This window comes from Mobula birostris, chromosome 4, assembly GCF_030028105.1.
Source record: "Mobula birostris isolate sMobBir1 chromosome 4, sMobBir1.hap1, whole genome shotgun sequence".
NCBI classification, from domain to species: Eukaryota; Metazoa; Chordata; class Chondrichthyes; order Myliobatiformes; family Myliobatidae; genus Mobula; species Mobula birostris.
Window position 1 is genome coordinate 35,403,409 of NC_092373.1, and position 21,042 is coordinate 35,424,450.

At 42.1% G+C, this 21,042-nt stretch overlaps 1 protein-coding gene across 8 annotated transcripts in view; it reads right to left on the minus strand.

The window, feature by feature from the left end:
• Positions 1-21,042, minus strand: part of vwa5b2 (von Willebrand factor A domain containing 5B2) — a 171,446-nt gene that overhangs the window by 47,638 nt on the left and 102,766 nt on the right. For 7 of the 8 annotated variants that reach the window (XM_072255143.1, XM_072255138.1, XM_072255139.1 and 4 more), the window contains 2 exons: positions 3,679-3,811; positions 858-1,153 (listed from right to left, as the gene is read on the minus strand). In XM_072255143.1, the coding sequence (XP_072111244.1) occupies positions 858-1,153; positions 3,679-3,811 (429 nt within the window). The remainder of the gene's footprint in view (positions 1-857; positions 1,154-3,678; positions 3,812-21,042) is intronic. The other variant, XM_072255145.1, reaches the window with a different exon arrangement.

Consider the following 21,042-nt stretch of genomic DNA (forward strand, 5'->3'; position numbering starts at 1 on the left):
CATTCCAATTCCAGCTGCTGTACCTTGACCTGGTCTGTCAGGAGCTGCAGCTGGATGCACTTCCCTCCAATGAAGTCATCAGGGAGACTGTAAGGTTCACCCAAAAAATGCTGTAGAAAACTCCCGCATCTATTGAATCTGGCAATCTGGTTTCAACACTGCCGTGCAGCACAAGTAAATTGCATTGAAAGGATATTGGTCCCTCTCTGGTTCAGACTGCAAAACCAGATGATATTCTGCAGATTTTACAGCATCTGCAGAATCTCTCGTGTCTCTGGTTTGCTGCTCTACCTCTAAGGTATGCCTTCACTGAACAATTTCCCTCCCAATTAAACGGGAGTTCACCGAGACCCTCTCTCATGCCACCCCCCTCTGTGTTTTCTGCTTCCCACATTCGCAGAACCTCCTGGGATTCCTTGACTTCCCACATCTTGCAGGAGGAGTATTCCAATATTCTGGCTGCCATCTCACTCAACCTGATTCAAGCACGAAGGATGAACGGTAAAAATAAAATCTTTGCTGTACTTACTCATGCCCTTCATGAAAGCCTCTTGTACCAAGGCCTCAGCTTCCCAGTCAGGGCCTCTCCACTTAACCTTACCTACCTTTTATTGGATAAAGTGCTGTCCAATTGAACAACTACATTAGTTCCCTTTACTTGTAACCTGGCTAAACTCATCGTGAAGTCAATTGGGTATGTTTGCATTGATTTGGTAAACTGAAGACTGGCTGGATTTCAAAGATTCAGCCTCCATCACATTTATAAACATTACTCTATGACTAAGATAGAATAAAGAAGACTGCCCTCACCCATGTGTTATTATTTAATGTACTAGGAAATGTGGAAATGTACTTACTTTGCTATTGAGGGGTTCAAAGTTGGACAGCGATTTGTTTGATGATTCCCAATGCACCAAGCTTTTCTGTCCTTGATGTGCAATATTTTCCAAACCATGTGGGAAGGATGCTATTTCCCTGCTAATATCTGGAGGTTCTGTAGAGTCACTACTATTTGAGCCACAGGTCGACATGCTTCGATCCCTATTTCCTTTAAGATTGCTAATGGAACAATGTGTCAACGTATACTGCTCATGGATATATGAGGCAAGGGACATGCGCTTTCGCAAATCATTGATTGAATCCGTCTCTGAGTCTGGAATTGTAAAAGAAAAAGCAACAACATTTAAGCGAGGAACCCACAACCAGTTGTAAAATTTTTGCACTTTTTCAAAGTTCATTAGGCCATGAATTTTAGGTCCAGACGTGTTTGGCAGTCATTTCCTTTTGTGTAGATCACTTTCCATTTGTTGCCTTTTTGTCAGGTGGTATTTTAAAAACAATCTCAGTGACAATCCTCCCCATACGTGGTTGGAAGGCAAAGATTATCAGGATCCAAATGCTTCTGAGGTATCTTTCAAGTAATCAATCCTCAGAATTGTTAGAAATCTTATTGACACACCAGAACGGAGGTTTGTCGAAACTGATCAGTAACGTGATTTCATCTGCCTTACAGCAAAGGCTACGCCTGGCAATGATCTTTGCATCATCAATGGGGACGGGAGAGGTTCCAGAGGATTGGAGGGTTGTGGTTGTTCCCTTATTCAAGAAAGGGAGTAGAGACAGCCCAGGAAATTACAGACCAGTGAGCCTTACTTCAATGGTTGGTAAGTTGATGGAGAAGATCCTGAGAAGCAGGGTTTATGAACATTTGGAGAGGTCTAATATGATTAGGAATAGTCAGCATGGCTTTGTCAAGGGCAGTTCGTGCCTTATGAGCCTGATTGAATTTTTTGAGATGTGACTAAGCACATTGATGAAGGTACAGCCGTAGATATAGTGTATATGGATTTCAGCAAGGCATTTGATATGGTACCCCATGCAAGGCTTATTGAGAAGGTAAAGAGGCATGGAATCCGAGGGGACATTGCTTTGTGGATCCAGAAGTGGATTGCCCACAGAAGGCAAAGAGTGGTTGTAGATGGGTCATATTCTGCATGGAGGTTGGTGACCAGTGGTGTGCGTCGGGGATCTGTTCTGGGACCCCTACTCTTCGTGATGTTTATAAATGACCTGGATGAGAAAGTGAAGGGATGGGTTAGTAAATTTGATGATGACACAGAGGTTGGGGGTGTTGTGGATAGTGTGGAGGGCTGTCAGAGGTTACAGTGAGATATTGGTAGGATGCAAAACTGGGCTGAGAAGTGGCAGATGGAGTTCAACCCAGATAAGTGTGCGTTGTTCATTTTGGTAGGTCAAATATGATGGCAGAATATAGTATTAATGGTAAGACTCTTGGCAGTGTGGAGGATCAGAGGGATCTTGGGGTCTGAGCTCAGAGGAGACTCAAAGCTGCTACACAGGTTGACTCTGTGGTTAAGAAGGCATACGGTGCATTGGCCTTCATCAACCGTGGGATTGAGTTTAAGAGCTGAGAGGTAATGTTACTGCTGTATAGGACCCTGGTCAGACCCCAATTGAAGTACTGTGCTCAATTCTGGTTGCCTCACTACAGGAAGGATATGGAAATCATAGAAAGAGTGCAGAGGAGGTTTACAAGGATGTTGCCGGGTGGGGGAGCATGCCTTATGAGAATAGGTTGAGTGAACTCGATCTTTTCTCCTTGGAGCGACGGAGGATGAGAGGTGACCTGACAGAGGTGTACTAGATAATGAGAGACACTGATCATGTGGATAGTCAGAGGCTTTTTCCCAGGGCTGTAATGGCTAGCACAAAAGGGCATAGTTTTAAGGTGCTTGGAAATAGGTACAGAGGAGAAGTCAGGGGTAATTTTTTTTTTTTTTTTTTTTTTTTTTTTAACACAGAGAGTGGTGAGTGCATGGAACGGGCTGCCAGTGGTGGTGGCGGAGGTAGAAACGATAGGGTCTTTTAAGAGACTCCTGGATAGGTACATGGAGCATGGAAAAGTAGAGGGCTATGGGTAACTCAAGGTAATTTCTAAAGTAAGTACACATTTGGCACAGCTTTGGGGGCTGAAGGGCCTGTATTGTGCTGTAGGTTTTCTATGTTTCTATTTCTTCACTTTGCTTTGAAATACCTTGTACCCAGGTAGGAGGAATATAACTGCAATAAATAAACTCACACATTTGGTATCAAAAAGCTGGACTTCTTTAGCTGATCAGTGATACTCCGCAACACACTTATGGAATCCACAATTTTAGTTTTAATTCAAGTTATTTGGACTAACAGTGCAGCTCTATGTCTTTGAAGAGAAAATAGAAACATTGCATGGATAAATATGTTTCACATGCAAAAGGTTCCCTCAGTAATCTGGTTCAGAGACATAAATGATGGGTCACTACAGGTATCAGAAACACAGCTGGTCAAAACATAATTAAAATTGTTCAAAGTAAATCCTCAGTATCAAAATGATCTTACACTCACTTATTATTGAAATACTATTAGAACTATTCCACTTCTATGTGGTGAATAGGTTATAAGAATGCGTGTGATTAAACAACAAACCAATTGCAACCTTTGGGGCTTCTTTATCAAGGGAGGTCAACCATCATTACGTTAAGCAAAATGGTGATGGCGCAGCAAAAGGCCCAAGAAATCTGTCCTTGAAGTCAAAGTTAACAAGCCCCTGCTTAATGATTTGTCAAGGAAAATAAAGGTTGTAAGTGACTCAAGAAATGGTTTCAATTTCACGTATCTTACCCTTACATTTTTCATTTTCCTCAGCATTTACGCCTGAAAACTCTGTGGAAATCTCCTTCAGTGCTTCTTCAATGTCATTCTTTTCAAAAGTCATTCTGTCAGTCAAGATGGAGGTGGAAGATCCCTCAGGAACCTGGAATACAGAGTTGGCTGACTCATTTAACAGTGCTTTAGAAACATGCTGCTTTATCTACAATATGTCTAGGTTTTTAGCTGTAAATTTTCAAAGTTAAATAAATATTAGATATAAACATTCATAATTATCTGTGGAGCAGGAGATTGCGGAACAAATTGGTAACAGTTCCTTGTGGACTTTACATGGCAGTTTTACAAAGTAATTGGGGTCTGTCAAGACTTGTCTGTGGAACAGGAGACTGCTTGGGTTAATAGCAACTTAACAAGAGCCAATAAAAAGAAACAAGGTTTAAACAGAGCAGGCATTGTTTGAGTGGATAGTGTTAGAGTGGTCAAGCTTTGGTTCAACAGGCTTAGGAGAGAAAGGGTGCAGGCTAGAACTTAAGTTTATGAAGTTAGAGTTATAACAAGTGTAGGCAGGATGGTAGTTCAGTTAATTGAATTCTCCTACTGTGAGATGTGGGATTTCAGGGTATTTAACAGTCTCCCTGATGACTACATCTGTAACAAGTGCATCGTCAGTGACAAGGTCAAGGAAATGTAGCTGGAGCTGGACATTTTCAGGATTATCTGAGAGGCTGAAAACTGCATAGATGAGACTTTAACTGAGGTGATCACACCCAGAGTGCAGGCTTCAGTAGTAGGTGGGTGACCATCAGGAGAAGTAAGGGGGTAAGCAGTCAGTGCAGGGTTCCACTGTGGCAGTTCTCCCTCAGCAACAAGTATACCCCTTTGGATACTGCTGGGGGGATGACCTGTCAGGCCACAGCAGCAGCAGCCTGGCCAGTGGCACTGCGCTAGCTCTGAGGCTCAGTAGGGAAGGGTAAAATCAAGCAGAGTGACAGTGATAGGAGTTTCAATGGTGAGGGGGATGGACAGCAGTTTCAGTGGCCATGAAAGGGAAGCCAGGTTGGTGTGTTGCCTCCCAGGTGCTGGGGTCCAGGGTGTCTCAGAGCAGCTGCAGAAGATTCACAAGAGGGAGGGTGAGTAGCCAGAGTTGTGGTGCACATTGGAACAAATGACTTAGGTAGAAAGAGGGAAGAGGTCCTGCACAGTGAGTGTAGGGAATTGGGGTAGAGGCTGAAGAGCAGTATTAATCACTAGATTACTCCCATTACCACATGCTAGTCAGGGCAAGAATTGGACAATAGTACAGGTGAATGACTGGCTGAGGAACTGGTGCAATTCAGGGTTTCAGATTTCTGTATTATTGATCTCTTAAATCGGGAAGCCTTTAAAAACCAGCAGAAGGCAACTAAAAATCCTTAAGGAGAGAAAAAATGAAATATGAAGGTAAGCTGGGCAATAATATTAAAGTAGATACAAAAGAATTTTCAGATATATGAAGAGTAAAAGAGAGGACAGAGTGGATATTGAACTGCTGGAAATGACAGCAGAGAGATATTAATAGGGGACAAAAAATGATGGACAAAATTAATAAGTATTTTGCATTCATCTTCACTGTGGAAGACAGTAGTAGTATGCCCGTAATTTGGGAGTGTCAAGGGGCAGAAGTGAATGTAGTTGCTATCACTAAGGAGAAGTTGCTTAGGAAACTGAAAGGTTTAAAGGTAGGTAAGTCAACCAAACCAGGTAGGATACGCTCAAGGTTCTGAAAGAAGTAGCTGAAGAGAATGTGGAGACATCAGTAATGACCAGTAAGGATCACTAGATTCTGGAATGGTCCAGAGGACTGGAAAATATCATATGTCACTCCATTCTTTAAGAAGGGAGGAAAGCAGAAGAAAGGAAATTATAAGCCAGTTATCCTGACATTAGTGGTTGGGAAGATGGTGGCGTACATTATTGAGGATGAGGTTTTGGGGTACCTGGAGGCTCATGATAAGGTAGGCCAAAGTCAACTTAGTTTCCTTAAGGAGAAATCTTTCCTGGCAAACCTGTTGAGGAAATAACAGGCAGGATGGACAACAGAGAGTGAGTAGATGTTACTTACTTGGATTTTCAGAAGGCCTTTGACAAGATGCCGCACATCAGGCTGCTTAATAAGAGCCCATGGCATTACAGGAAAGATGTTAGCTTGGATACATTGGCTAACTAGCCTGCTGCAGAGTCAGAATAAAGGGGGACAGTTCTGGTTGGGTGCCAGTGACTAGTTGAGTTCCTTAGGGGTCAATATTGGGATCACACCTTTTCACCTTATACATCAATGGTTTGGATGACAGAATTGATGGTTTTGTGGCCAAATTTGCAGACGATACAAAGATAGGTGTAGGGGCATATAGTGTTAAGGAAGCAGGGAGTCTACAGAAACATTTGGACAGATTGTGAGAAGGGCAAAGAAGTGGTTGATGAAACAAAATGTAGTGAAGTATATGGTCAGGAACTTTGCTGAAGGAATAAAAGCTTAGACTAGTTTCTAAACAGATTTTTTTTTAAAAGAAACAGAGATACAAAGGGACTTGGGAGCCCTTGTGCAAAATTCTCTAAAGGATAGCTTTCAGGTTGAATCAGTGATAAGGAAGACAAATGCAATGTTAGCATTTATTTTGAGAGGACTAGAATATAAGAAGCAAGGATGTGATGCTGAGGCTTTACAAACTATTAGTCACAACACACTTGTTGAGTATTGTAAGCAGTTTTGGGGCCCTTATCTAAGAAATGATCTGCTGGCATTGGAGAGGGCCCAGAAGAGGTTTGTAACACCAAATCATAAAACTAATTAAAAGAAAAAAACAGGAGCCCGGAAGAAGGCGTACATTTAGTTTTACTTAGTGATGCATGCACTTAAGAAATATACCATTCACATTGTTTTGCATATAACCCATAATGAATTAAATAAACAAAAGAATGCATAACCAAACAATATATTTGTATTACTACTGAAATATTAAATACAGAATACTCCTCTCTACTCAGTTATAAACTCCAATTCAATATAGAATGCATCTCAACTTATATATATTTCAGCTACTATACTGTATAAGACAACCACAGCATAGTAAATTTTAAATTGCTCTATCCAGGTCTAGAGATTTAATCACAGTGTAATTCTCAACACCTTTTTTTCTCTAACAATTGATTCTGTTCTCCTCAATTGATTGATGCACCATCTCCAGATAACATCGGATGCAATCTCCACCGTGTAGGAGAGTGGTCTAGTTCTGTCCTTAATTTTTCCAAGTACCCACTTTTGATCACCTCTGTAGTCCTTCACCAAGACTGCTTGTCCAGGAGTGAAATATCAAACCTCCTTGTTTGAAGAGTCCTCAATTTGTCTCAGTGGTTTATCCTGCATACTCCTTCTGAGACCAGGTTGAGGACATCTAAGTGTGAGTGCGAGGGGCAAGCCAGGAAGAGCATAGACATAGTGCTGCATTGCCATATGCAAGGAGGAAATTGGCAAGCTTCTGATTCAGTGTCAGTGTAGTGTGTTCTGTTGACATTGCTTGCAGTGCATTCTTTAGACTCTGGACAAACCTTTCCATTGAGCCACTTGTGGTTGGGTTGGACAGTGCAGATGTGACACGTCTTAGTCCATTCATTTCCAGGAATGACTGAAACTGGTCCGCAACAGACTGGGGTCCATTGTCACTGACTAAATGTTCTGGAATGCTAGTGCTTCAGAAGAGGCCTCTCAACACATCAACAGTGTGTGAGGCTGTAGTGGAGGCTATTGGAAACACTTCAGGCCACTTTGGAGGTGCATCCACTGCTACCAAGAAATTTGTGCCCATGAATGATCCGGCAAAATCTACACGAATCCTCTGCCAGGGCAATGCAAGTCATTACCAGGGATGGAGAGAGGCTGCTCTTGGCATCTTCTGTGTGTGCTGGAACCCCACACAGTGCATGACAAGCTGTCGATCTGATAATATGTCCCAGGCAACCAGACAAAGCTTCGAGCCAATGCTTTCATTTTGACCATGCCTAGATGATGAGCATGAGTCTCCAACACTTTAGCTCTCTGCTTGGATGGTACAATAATTCTCAATCCCCATATAAGGCAACCCCATCAAGGGCAAGTTTATTCTGGCACTGGTAAAAATGAGCAAATTGTGATTTCTGCAGCACATTCCAGCCATTTTGAGAGGCCATGTAGACTTTAGACAGTAGAGATGGAAACCACTTTGGAGTCCAGTATTGCTATAAACTAATAATATTTATTAGTAACTATGCAATACAGTAATATAAATGTAGATAAATCAAATCAGTTAGCAATGATTATACATATAAGTAAGTAAATCAGTAAGTGTGGAAATATATGAATGAAAAACCAAGTTTCTTTAAGTCTAGGGGTAAAAAGACATAGTCTTACGATGATGAGTAAAGTTCAGTTCAGTTCAGTTCGTGGTCTTTAGTTGAGTAGCAATGGAGAGAGAGAGAAAGAGATTTGAGTCTTCAGGTGAGCTGATGCCGTCGATCTTCTCGTCGTCCTCCGAAATCCTTCACAAGTCACCGACTGTGACTTTAACCAGGGGGACCGGTTTCCTGTGGTGGAGCTATCAGCCCGGCAAGGGTGGACACATAGACAACTCCCCACCAGTCAACCCCTTCTCCTTCACTGCAAGAGCGATTAGATGGATCCGCCTGATCGATCCTCCAAAACCCACTTTCTCTGCGGGCACAACAATGCTCATTCAGTGTCCAGATCATGTGTCTGAGGTCTGTATCATCTGACCTCCTATTTATCTCACCAGGCTGTGCATCAACTGTCATTCGCAGAGTCCCTCCTTCCTTGGTCTGTGAAGAAATGCAAGCAAGCAGAACTGTCCTTGAAAGTGACACCAATAATGTGCTGTCAGTCACCATAGCAACCTTCGAGCTGCTCAGTGCTGTCTCCAAAGTAGAGATCCAAAGTTACTTCCAGTGCCCTAAAGTGACAGACCAACTGTTAATCTTCATCTCTCTCTCTCTTCAAAAGCAACTTATCGGTGGTAAATAACCCTCTCTCTGTCTCTCTTCAAACAGTTAATAGGGCACTCCAGGATCCCCTCACACTCCCCTAAATGTAAATTACAGAGTTTGAAACAATACAGGTGAAAAAAAAAACATCAGATGACAGAGCAAAAATGTTTACAGTTTCCAACTTAACATCTGGATAAGCAATCAGCTATAATATTGTCAGTACCTTTCACATGTTTGAGTGTCAAATCAAATTCCTGCAATATTAGACTCCAATTTAACAACCTCCTATTTTTATCCTTCATTTTATTTAGAAACACCAACGGATTATGATCCGTGTAAACCACAAGAGGTCTTTGAGCAGGACAAGTATAAACGTCAAAATGTTGTAAGGCCAGAATAAGAGCCAATAACTCCTTTTCAACAGTTGAATAATTCTTCTGGTTCACGTTAAATTTCCTTGAGAAATAAGCTACTGGGTGTTCAATATCATCCGCACCCTTCTGTAACAGTACTGCCCCAGCAGCTTCGTCACTAGTGTCTGTTGCGATCGAGAATGGTTTTGAAAAATCCAGTGCTTTGAGCACAGGATGATAACACAGGATGGTTTTCAAACGTTCAAATGCCTCCTGGCAAATGTCATTCCATACAAATCTTTCACTCTTCCCTAAGAGTTTTGTTAGGGGGAGAGCAATGTCAGCAAAGTTCTTACAAAATTTTCTATAATACCCAACCATTCCTAAAAACCTTCTTAATACTTTCTTGCCAGTTGGAACAGGAACTTCAGCAATAGCTTGAACCTTGGCCTGTACAGGAGCCAGTTGGCCTTGGCCCACCACATAACCCAGATAGGTAAACGTGGCATGGCCAAACTCACTTTTAGCGAGGTTTACCGTAAGATTGGCCTTGGAAAGTCTGTCAAACAGTTTTTCTACAGCTGCCATATGCTCTTCGCTCGTGTCATTCCAGCCCACTAAATCATTGATATGAACCCCTGTGCTTTCTAACCCTCCAATCACAGAACTGATTATTCTTTGAAATGTCCCTGGTGCATTTTTCATCCCGAAGTATAAAACATTGTATTCATACAGTCTAGATGGTGTCACAAATGCTGATATGCCTTTAACCCTCCCTGTTAAAGGAACACCCCAGCATTCTTTTAACAAGTCAATCTTAATAAGGTATTTAGCCTTCCCCACTCTATCAATACAGTCATCCATTCTCTTTCCGTGTTCCTTCTTGTTTCTAATTCCTTGTTCAACCATTTTACTTTTCTCAAAGTTCACTCTGTGAAGATGCCGTTTCATAGGCTGGGCTGAATTCATAATGACGTGAATTGAAATGTGCACCATTTCAAAATACCAATTAGTCCTTTTCCTTGTTTTTTCGGTTTTGGGCCTTATCAGTAATATTTTTCAAAACAATGGAATTCTGACATTTGGTTGAGTCTAGATTCAATGGGTAAACATGTCTTTCCATTCCATTATCAGATTTCACGACTCCATTTTGTTCCATAACAATTCTCCCACCTGCAATTCTAGCAAACAAGTGTCTTATTTTGACTTGACCATTTTGTAAACTTTCCTTGGCAAAGTCACAAAGCCTATTAAATCCCTTCCAGAGTTCTCTGAGTAGGGTCAAAAGTCCTTTTGGCCTGTAACTGAACACAGGTTCCAACAAACTACCCTTCACTACCTTCTGAATCGAATCTCCAACAATAAATAAGAAGAGGGGAACCCCCTCGTTCTAATTTTTCCCATTTCTCACATCATAATGTGCTTTAATCGTGGTCCTAAGAGTTGAGTTGAGCCGTTCCAAGGCTCCCTTGGACTCTGTGTGATATGTAGATGACGTCATGTGCTTAGCTTCCAATTCTCTAACTATCCCCTGGAATATTCTTGAAGTAAAGTTACTGCCCTGGTCAAATTAAATTTCTCTGGGCAGACCTACCAGTGTGTAAAACTTACTGAATGCTGTTACCACCATCTTGGCCTCCGTATTTTCAAAAGACATTGCTTCAGGGGACCTAGACACAGCACACACAATTGTTAACACATACTGATAACCAACTGCAGTCTTTCGCAATGGGCCCACACAACTCACTGCATCCTTCCTTAAACTAGGCCAGTAAAATTCCTTCAAAATCCTATTCACTGTCTCTCTCACTCCATGATACCCACCTAAAGGCATACTGTAAGTCATGTTTAAAATTTCAGCCCTGTAACCTTTCAGAACCACCACGAGACTTGCAGGCACTGTGGCTGGTCTCCACTTCCTCATCAACATCCCATCTTTAAGGTAATGTCTCACTGACTCTCTCTGAACCTCCTCTCCTAGGAGAGCTATCTCCCTTAAAGCCACCATTCCAGACTCTCGCTTCTGTTCCTCTATACATTCCTTCCTCAATAAAGACAAACCTTTATTATACACCTTAATCTTATCAGCTGTACTACTCTCTAAGTCCTGCCGAAATTTGGAAGGTAGAAAAGTCTGTGACACATCATTATACTTTAAACCTCTGGTTTTGCTATTGCAGGCCGTAATAGCAGCTTTGCTCATTAGCTGAATTTCTGAAACACTCTTATCTTGGAGAGCTGTCAACATGCCTCCATTGTTCATTAAACTCAGTACCATTATCAGGCTGATGAGAATTATGTAAACATTATGAAAGAGGCCAAACAATCTCTTTATCAACTTTCTCCGACCTTCACTACGACTTGCTTCCATAGCAACTTTCACCCCAAAATCATAACAAATTTCTTCCTTCTCCATAACATTACACTGCCTAACATTATGACAGGTGCTCAAATGTCCAAACAAAATTCAACAGAGCAGTACATCTTTCCTCAGCAGGAATTTGTCCAGCAAGCAGGGTCAAAGGTCATGCAACCAATCCAACCTTTCCCAGCACTTTATCCAAAAGTCCAGGAACAGCACTTTTCCCATTATTTTCAGCAAAACTGACCTCACCAATTTCCACTTCATGACCAATTTTTTAAAACATGGTCTAATACAAGTAACTGAGAATCCTCACATTTCACTGGTACCAAAGTTAACCCCTGATTCACTGAACCAAGATCATCTGACACACAAAAACTGCATTCCTTTCCAACCAAGCCAGATACCTCAGACTTCAACTGAGCCTCAACACAAGGTTCAGAATCCTGTGAACTCACAGGTACTTCAACAACCTGAACACATACAATCAGAACAGCTACCTCTTCTGGGCTGTCATCACTTGTCCCAGTTTCAAATTCAAGGTCACCCCGAACCTCACAGCTATTCTCTGGTAAACTCTTTTTTGGAGTTAACTCAACCCCGTGGGTTAAAACTTCTTCGTCTGCTTTCTTATCAGACCCCTGCAGGGCAGGGGCATCCTCTGCCACTGGGTATGCCTTTACCTCATCAGGAACACAACCTTTAAATTCATCACACAAAACTAGCCCCTCCGAGCTGTAAAAATCATCAGGGTCCAACACTAAACCTCTTTGCTGCAACTTCTCCCTTTTAAACTGTTTCTGCCTTTCTGCTACGTGATCTTCACGTTACCATTTCTCCCTCTCGAGCTGTCTCTGTCTTTCTGCCTCTTCTCTCTGTCTTGCTGCCTCTGCTCTGTCTTTCTGCCTTTCTAGCCTCACGGACCCTCCTCTTTTCTGCTTCTACAGCCTTTAGCTGTATTAATTCCAATTTCAGTTTCAACTGAGCTTCAGCCTTAGCATGTATCTTACTTTCAGCAGATAACTCTAACACCTCCTCCTCAAACGCCCCCTTAGCTACATAATGCTGGGCTAGTAACATCTGCATCTGAATTTTCCTCATTTTAGTGGTCACCTTCAGTTTTAACTTTTGAGCAATTTCCCACAGCAAATCCCTCTTAGCATCCTCCAACGCCTCAGGGGCTGGTTCTGCCATAAACTTATTAACTTCACCCTCCATTTCTGCTGATATTCCACACGACCAAATCAAAAGGAATTTTCCCCAATCAATTCAAACCAGCCTCCCAATCAATTTGTTCATATCGCGGACGCAGGACCCAATTTTGTCACGAACTCCGTGATGGGAATAAAGAACCAGCAGAGATGGAAAACACTTTGGAGTACAGTATTGCTATAAACTAATAATATTTATTAGTAACTATGCAATACAGTAATATAAATGTAGATAAATCAAACAGATTAGCAATGATTATATATATAAGTAAGCAAATCAGTAAGTGTGGAAATATATGAATGAAAAGCCAAGCTTCTTTAAGTCTAGGGGTAAAAAGATACAGTCTTACGATGATGAGTTCGTGGTCTTTGGTGGGGGGGGGGAAGAAGGAGGGGAGGGGAGGGGAGGGGAGGGGAGGGGAGGGGAGGGGAGGGGAGGGGAGGGGAGGGGAGGGGAGGGGAGGGGAGGGGAGGGGAGGGGAGGGGAGGGGAGGGAAGGGGAGGGGAGGGAAGGGAAGGGAAGGGAAGGGAAGGGAAGGGAAGGGAAGGGAAGGGAAGGGAAGGGAAGGGAAGGGAAGGGAAGGGAAGGGAAGGGAAGGGAAGGGAAGGGAAGGGAAGGGAAGGGAAGGGAAGGGAAGGGAAGGGAAGGGAAGAGGAGGATTTGAGTCTTGAGGTGAGCTGATGCCATCGATCTTCTCGTCGTCCTCCGAAATCCTTCACAAGTCACCGACTGTGACTTTAACAAGGGGGACCAGTTTCCTGTGGTGGAGCTATCAGCCCGGCAAAGGTGGACAGATAGACAACTCCCCACCAGTCAACCCCTTCTCCTTCATTGCAAGAGCGATTGGATCAATCCGCCTGATCGATCCTCCAAAACCCACTTTCTCTGCGGGCACAACAATGCTCATTCAGTGTCCAGATCATGTGTCTGAGGTCTGTATCACCTGACCTCCCATTTATTTCACCGTGCTGAGCATCAACTGTCATTCGCAGAGTCCCTCCTTCCTTGGCCTGTGAAGAAATGCAAGCAAGCAGAACTGTCCTTGAAAGTAACATCAATAATGTGCTGTCGGTCACCATAGCAACTTTCGAGCTGCTCGGTGCTGTCTCCAAAGTGGAAATCCAAAGTTACTTCCAGTGCCCTAAAGTGACAGACCAACTGTTAATCTTCGTCTCTCTCTCTCTTTTCAAAACAAACTGTCGGTGATAAATAACTCTGTCTCTCTTCAAACAGTTAATAGGGCACTCCAGGATCCCCTCACAAAAACCACCTCATTTCTTCCCGATCTGTAGCAATGAGTCCAAGGGGTGGAGCACAGCAGCCAGGTTTGGCAGGAATCTGTTATAGTAATTAACAAATTTGAAAAAGGGCTCCAAATGTGACATGTCATTTAGCCTTGGGACATCCGCCATTGCTTGAATTTTCTCTGCACACCTGTGTAAACTTTGTGTGTCAATGCTGTGACCACAGTAAATGATGCTTGGTTTAAAGAACTGACACTTTTCACATCATGCTCTGAGTCCATAAACTTCTAACCTTTTTAACACTGTCTTGGAGTTTTGGAGATGTTCCTTGTCATCCTTACTGGTAACAATGTTATCCAGGTAACACTGGGTGCCTGGATAGCCTTGAGGCATCTGGTCCATAGCTTTCTGCCAGAGAGCGACTGCAGTTGCTACTCCAAAAATATGCCTATTATAGGGATAAAGCCCTTTGTGAGTGTTTATGGTGAGGAACACTTTGGACTCATCTTCCATCTTCATCTGCAGGTAGGCCTCAGCTAAGTCCACTTTGCCAAAGTGTTTCCCTCCAGAAGGGTTTACAAATATATCCTCTATTCTGTGCAGAGGGTATTGATCTACTTTTAGTACTGGATCGATAGTGACCTTAAAATCACCACAGATCCTGACAGACCCATTATTCTTTGCTACTAGAGCCAATAGCGGTGCCCATGGGCTCCACTCAACCTTGGAAAGAATTCTTTCGGCCTCCATGTGATCTAGCTCACTGGCTACTTTATCATGGAAGGTATAAGAAACCAGAATGGGCTTTGCAAAACTTGGGTGTAGCATTTTCATTTAACCCTTGATATGTTTGAGTTTTCCAACACCATCCTTAAACACTGCTGTGACATCATCCAGTACCTTTCTTGATTTGCTTTCAATTGACTCTATTGCAGGGGATGTGACATGCAAATGGTGGATCTCCAATCAAGTTGTAGTTTTCAAAGCCAACCATGACCCCCAAATACTGGTCCTCCTCTTTTTACTACATACAAGTTCAATTTGGCTTGCTGGTTGTTGTATTTCACTGTTGCAAATGTAATTCACACAGGAGTTAGTTAGATATCATAAGACCATAAAATATAGGAATTAGGCTATATGGCCCATTAGGTTTGCTCTGCTATTCCATCATGGCTGATCCAATTTTCCTCTCTGCCACAATCTCCTGCCTTCTTCCCATATCCCTTCATGCCTTGACCAATCAAGAATCTATCAACCTCTGACTTAAATATTCATAAAGACTTGGCCTCCACAGCCTTCTTTACTCCCTAGATAAAGAAATTCCTCCCCATCTCCATTCTAAAAGGACACCCCTCTGGTCTGAGGCTGTGTCCTCTGGTCTTAGACTTCCCACCATAGGAAATATCCTCTCCATCAAGACCTTTCACCATTCAATAGATTTCAATTAGGTCACCCATCATTCTTCTGAATTCCAAGGAATACAGGCCCAGAGCCATCAAACAGTCATGATATGACAAGCCATTCAATCCTAGAATCAAGCAGCCTTCTGCAGCTTAGTATCTTTGAAATGCCATTCAAATGCATTTTGTGGAATGATGGAAACAGCTGAGCCAGGGTCCAATTCCACTTTAAGTAACTTTGCATTCACTTCTGGTGTAAGCCACTTGCTTGCCTCTTGTTAGTTTACACAATATAAATCTCAAGGCTACACAGTACATGTCAAACTCATTATTATCAGATTTTTCATCAACAGGATACAGATTTTGCTTTTTTTGAAACTGCAACTTGACTTTTTATTTTTATTTCTTCCCTGTGCAGTTAATTTATTTTTGTTAGCCCAATATGCTCTTTGTATGTGTCCTACTTTGTTGCATTTTCTACAAGTTTCACCTTTAAACCTGTATTGTTCTGGTGTGTGTAAGCCCCTCCACAATGATAACACAACTTGTTCAGCCAAGCAGGTTTCACCTTAGATGTTGTAGTTTTGTTCACGCTCACTTTCTGCAACTCAACTCAATTGCATCCCTGACCACGGTTTCCATTGATAAAGCAATTTCAACTGCTCCTTTCTTGTAAGATTCAATAAATTGAACAATATCTCAGTGCACCATTAAGCCCATCATTGAACTGACAATGCTCAGAAAACTTCTTCCGTTCAGCCACATAAGCTGAAATGGACTCCCGTTCCTTTCATTCTGGTTATGAAATCTAAAACGTTTTGCATCAACAATGCTTTTGGTTCTAAATCTCAAGAGAGAGAATGTCCACAAGATGGCTTTTTAGAACAGCTTGTTGTTGAGCCCACTAGGGGATCGGCTGTACTGGATTGGGTATTGTGTAATGTACCAGAGGTGACTAGAGAGATTGAGGTGAAGGAACCCTTAGGAGACAGTGATCATAATATGATTGAGTTCACTGTGAAATTTGAGAAAGAGAAGCCGAAATCTGATATGTCGGTATTTCAGTGGAGTAAAGGAAAATTACAGTGACATGAGGGAGGAACTGGACAAAGTTGACTGGAAACGGACACTAGCGGGAAGGACGGTAGAGCAGCAGTGGCTGGAGTTTATGCGAGAAGTGAGGAAGGTGCAAGACAGGTATATTCCAAAAAAGAAGAAATTTTCGAATGGAAAAAGGATGCAACCGTGGCTGACAAGAGAAGTCAAAGCCAAAGTTAAAGCAAAAGAGAGGGCATACAAGGAAGCAAAAATTAGTGAGAAGACAGAGGATTGGGAAGTTTTTGAAAGCTTACAAAAGGAAACTAAGAAGGTCATTAAGAGGGAAAAGATGAACTATGAAAGGAAGCTAGCAAATAATATCAAAGAGGATACTAAAAGCTTTTTCAAGTATATAAAGAGTAAAAGACAGCTGAGAGTAGATATAGGACCAATAGAAAATGATGCTGGAGAAATTGGATTAATGGGAGATAAGGAGATGGCGGAGGAACTGAATGAGTATTTTGCATCAGTCTTTACTGAGGAAGATATCAGCAGTATACCAGACACTCAAGGGTGTCAGGGAAGAGAAGTGTGCGCAGTCACAATTACGACAGAGAAAGTACTCAGGAAGCTGTATAATCTAAGGGTAGATAAATCTCCCAGACCAGATGGAATGCGCCCTCGTGTTCTGAAGGAAGTAGCTGTGGAGATTGCGGAGGCATTAGCAATGATCTTTCAAAAGTCCATAGATTCTGGCATGGTTTTGGAGGACTGGAAGATTGCAAATGTCACTCCGCTATTTAAGAAGGGGTGAGGAAGCAAAAAGGAAATTATAGACCTGTCAGCTTGACATCGGTGGTTGGAAGTTGTTCAAGTCGATTGTCAAGGATGAGGTTACAGCGTACCTGGAGGCATATGACAAGATAGGCAGAACTCAGCATGGTTTTCTTCAAGGAAAATCCTGCCTGACAAACCTATTGCAATTTTTTGAGGAAATTACAAGTAGGCTAGACAAGGGAGATGCAGTGGATGTTGTGTATTTGGATTTTCAGAAGGCTGTTGACAAGGTACCGCACATGAGGCTGCTAAACAAGATAAGAGCCCATGGAATTACGGGAAAGTTACATACGTGGATAGGGCGTTGGCTGATTGGCAGGAAACAGAGAGTGAGAATAAAGGGATCCCATTCTGGTTGGCTGCCGGTTACCAGTCGTGTTCCACAGGGGTCCGTGTTGGGGCCGCTTCTTTTTACGTTGTACTTCAATGATTTGGATTATGGAATAGATGGCTTTGTGGCTAAGTTTGCTGATGATACAAAGATAGGTGGAGGGGCCGGTAGTGCTGAGGAAACAGAGTCTGCAGAGAGACTTGGATAGATTGGGAGAATGGGCAAAGTGGCAAATGAAATACAATGTTGGAAAGTGTATGGTCATGCACTTTGGTAGAAGAAATAAACAGGCAGACTATTATTTAAATGGGGAGAGAATTCAAAGTTCTGAGATGCAACGGGACTTGGGAGTCCTCGTACAGGATACCCTTAAGATTAACCTCCAGGTTGAGTCGATGGTGAAGGCGGCGAATGCAATGTTGGCATTCATTTCTAGAGGAATAGAATATAGGAACAGGGATGTGCTGTTGAGACTCTATAAAACACTGGTAAGACCTCACTCGGAGTACTGTGTGCAGTTTTGGGTTCCTTATTTAAGAAAGAATGTGCTGACATTGGAGAGGGTTCAGAGAAGATTCACTAGAATGATTTCGGGAATGAGAGGATTAACATATGAGGAATGTTTGACCACTCTTGGACCGTAATCCTTAGAGTTTAGAAGAATGAGGGGGGGACCTCATAGAAACATGTTGAATGTTGAAAGGCGTGGACAGAGTGGAAGTGGCAAAGTTGTTTCCCTTGGTGGGGGAGTCTAGTACAAGAGGGCATGAATTAAGGATTGAAGGGCGCCCATTCATAACAGAGATGCAAAGAATTTTTTTTAGCCAGAGGGTGGTGAATCTGTGGAATTTGTTGCCACGGGCAGCAGTGGAGGTCAAGTGATTGGATGTATTTAAGGCAGAGATTGATAGGTATCTGAGTAGGCAGGGCATCAAAGGTTATGGTGAGAAGGCAGGGGAGTGGGACTAAATGGGGAAATAGATCAGCTTATGATAAAATGGTGGAGCGGACTCGATAGGATGAATGGCCGACTTCTGTTCCTTTGTCTTATGGCCTTATGGTCTAAATGTTCCTACATTACTTTCACAATATCAGCAAAGCTCATTTCAGCTGGTTTGGTTGGAGCAGTTAAACTTCTAAGCAAACTGTATGCCTTTTCACCAATTACACTCAGCAATATTCACACTTGCTTTTCATTGGCTATTTCATTTGCTTCAATATACAGCTCAAAATATGTCGACAGAGGGCGACTCCTCCTGGTGTATCAGCAAAACAATTTAAATTCTTCTTCTAATGTTTCTATATTCCTTTCCAAGGTGGCTGGAGTCCTGTCGGAGTCTATGATCTACAGCTGCACTCAAACTGTGGTTCTTCTCTGCAGCGTGTTCCCCATCCTTGGGTCTTGTCGCTTGGCTGCTTTTTCGATATCTCTAGAAGCGACCTGAAGATGGGCATCTTTGGTGTGCACCCTACTGAAGCCCTGTGGACCCAATTTCTCGCCATTGTCACAGGGAGGCAGAACATCCAGACAGCGAGTACAGCCATCGAAGATCTCTGCACTCGGGTAAACACTCTCTCTCTCTCTTGGTGGTGAGTGAGCATTTGCTGCAGATTCTGGAGTCTGGGGAACTCAAAATAAAAGCAGTGAGAGATAGATAGAGAGAGAGAGAGAGAGAGAGAGAGAGAGAGAGAGAGAAAGAGAGACAGAGAGCCTAAGATGTGTCAAACTGTTGGAATGAAGTAGATTTTGATGGACTGTAGATCATGGTCTCTCTTTGGGGCTTTGCTGTTGCTTGTATTGTGGGTGGTGAGGGTGCTGATGCTTTCTGCTAGAATAAGTGGGGGAAAGGGGAGAGGGAGGGACATGGGGGGCATGGCATGGAAGCCTGGGGGTTCTTAATTTTTTCTCTGTCATTCATTCTTTGCTTTCTTCTGTTTTGAGGATATCTGAGAGGAAGAATTTCAGATTGTATATTGTATACATTTTCTGATATTAAAAGGAACCATTGAGTTGAACCATTAAATTCACTCTGTATACGTACAGCAGTTATCCCTTATGCAATCGAATGCGTCTATCTTTCCAATGTAGCCAGCCATTTCTGTTTGTTTTAAAGTATTATTAGCATCCAGTACTCAGCGTTTATGAACCCATGAATTCCGTCCATTTTCTGCCTTTCATTCTTAATTCAACTGTCCCTCTCCCTTCTTGAAGAAACCAAGTTCGACACTTTTTTTTTTACTTGACTGTTTCTCTCGTCTTGCGAAGAAAGTGTGCTACACTTCTTTTAAAAAAACTCAATCAAAAAAATCACTGCACTTTTATTAACTTTAATATCTCACTGCGCTTCAACAGGTAGTCATCTCATGTTCGTTTAAAACTTCCTTGTTGCCACTGTTATGTTTTGTAACCCCAAAACATAAAACTAATAAAGAAAAATGGGAGCCTGGGAGAATGTGGATGCTTTGTTCTAAGTTTTAACGAGGTGCACACCTATGATGTAGTGGCATAGTGAAGTATGTCATTCACATACTTTTACATATTACCTGTAATGAATTATGTAAACAACAAAAAAGCTGAAGCAAACAATATATTTACAATATTACTCAAATATTACAAAATATTAAATGCACAACAGTTTATGAGAATGATTCCGTGAAGGAAAGGGTTAATGCATGAGGAGTGTTTGATGTACTCACTGGAGTTCAGAAGAATGAAGGGGTATCTCACTGAAATCCATTGAATATTGAAAGGCTTAGATAGAGTGGATGTGGAGAGGATGCTTCCTATAGTGGATGAGTCTAGGACCAGAGAGCACAGCTCAGAATAGGGGGACATCCATTTGGAATAGAAATGAGAAGGAATTGCTTTAGTCAGGGGGTGGTGAATCTGTAGAATTCATTGCCACAGACGACAGTGAAGACCAAGTCATTGAGTGCATTTAAAGCAGAGGTTGATAGGTTTCTTGGTTAGTCAGGGGGTCAAAAGTTTTGTGGAGAAGGCAGGAGAATGGGGTTGAGAGGAATAATAAATCCGCCATATAGAATGGAGGAGCAGATTCAATGGTCCAAGTGGCACAATCCTGCTCCTGTGTTCTCAGTACATTTCCCATGAAGTTAGTCACTGTCATTAAAATCAGAGCGAACCTTTTATCCAAATGAGAAAATCTATATTTCTTCTGGTTCAATATCAATGTATCGGTATTCAACTTTTTAAATTAAATCTGTTTATCAAAGAAATAACTCAGAAATAGTTGTGTAGAGAAATTCATCCTAGGTCACTCTTGCTGAACACATCATCTACTCGTGAATTATGTTTAATCTGCTTCAGTAATTAATTCCATTAACTCAATAAAAAAATCAGATTGCCATCAAAACATATCTTTAATCAGCAGATACCCTTAACTGAGCAGAGTTCCTGTGCTCTCAGCACTGACACAAACCACCAACTTACACAGAAAGCAGGCTGAGTACCGGTATGAGACACATCTAATTCACAGAGCTCTCCAGCAGTTACACGCTATTAAACACACCTAGCATTTCAGATTGATTTTTTTTTTACTTTTCTTCCAGGGACTTTTTGTAACAA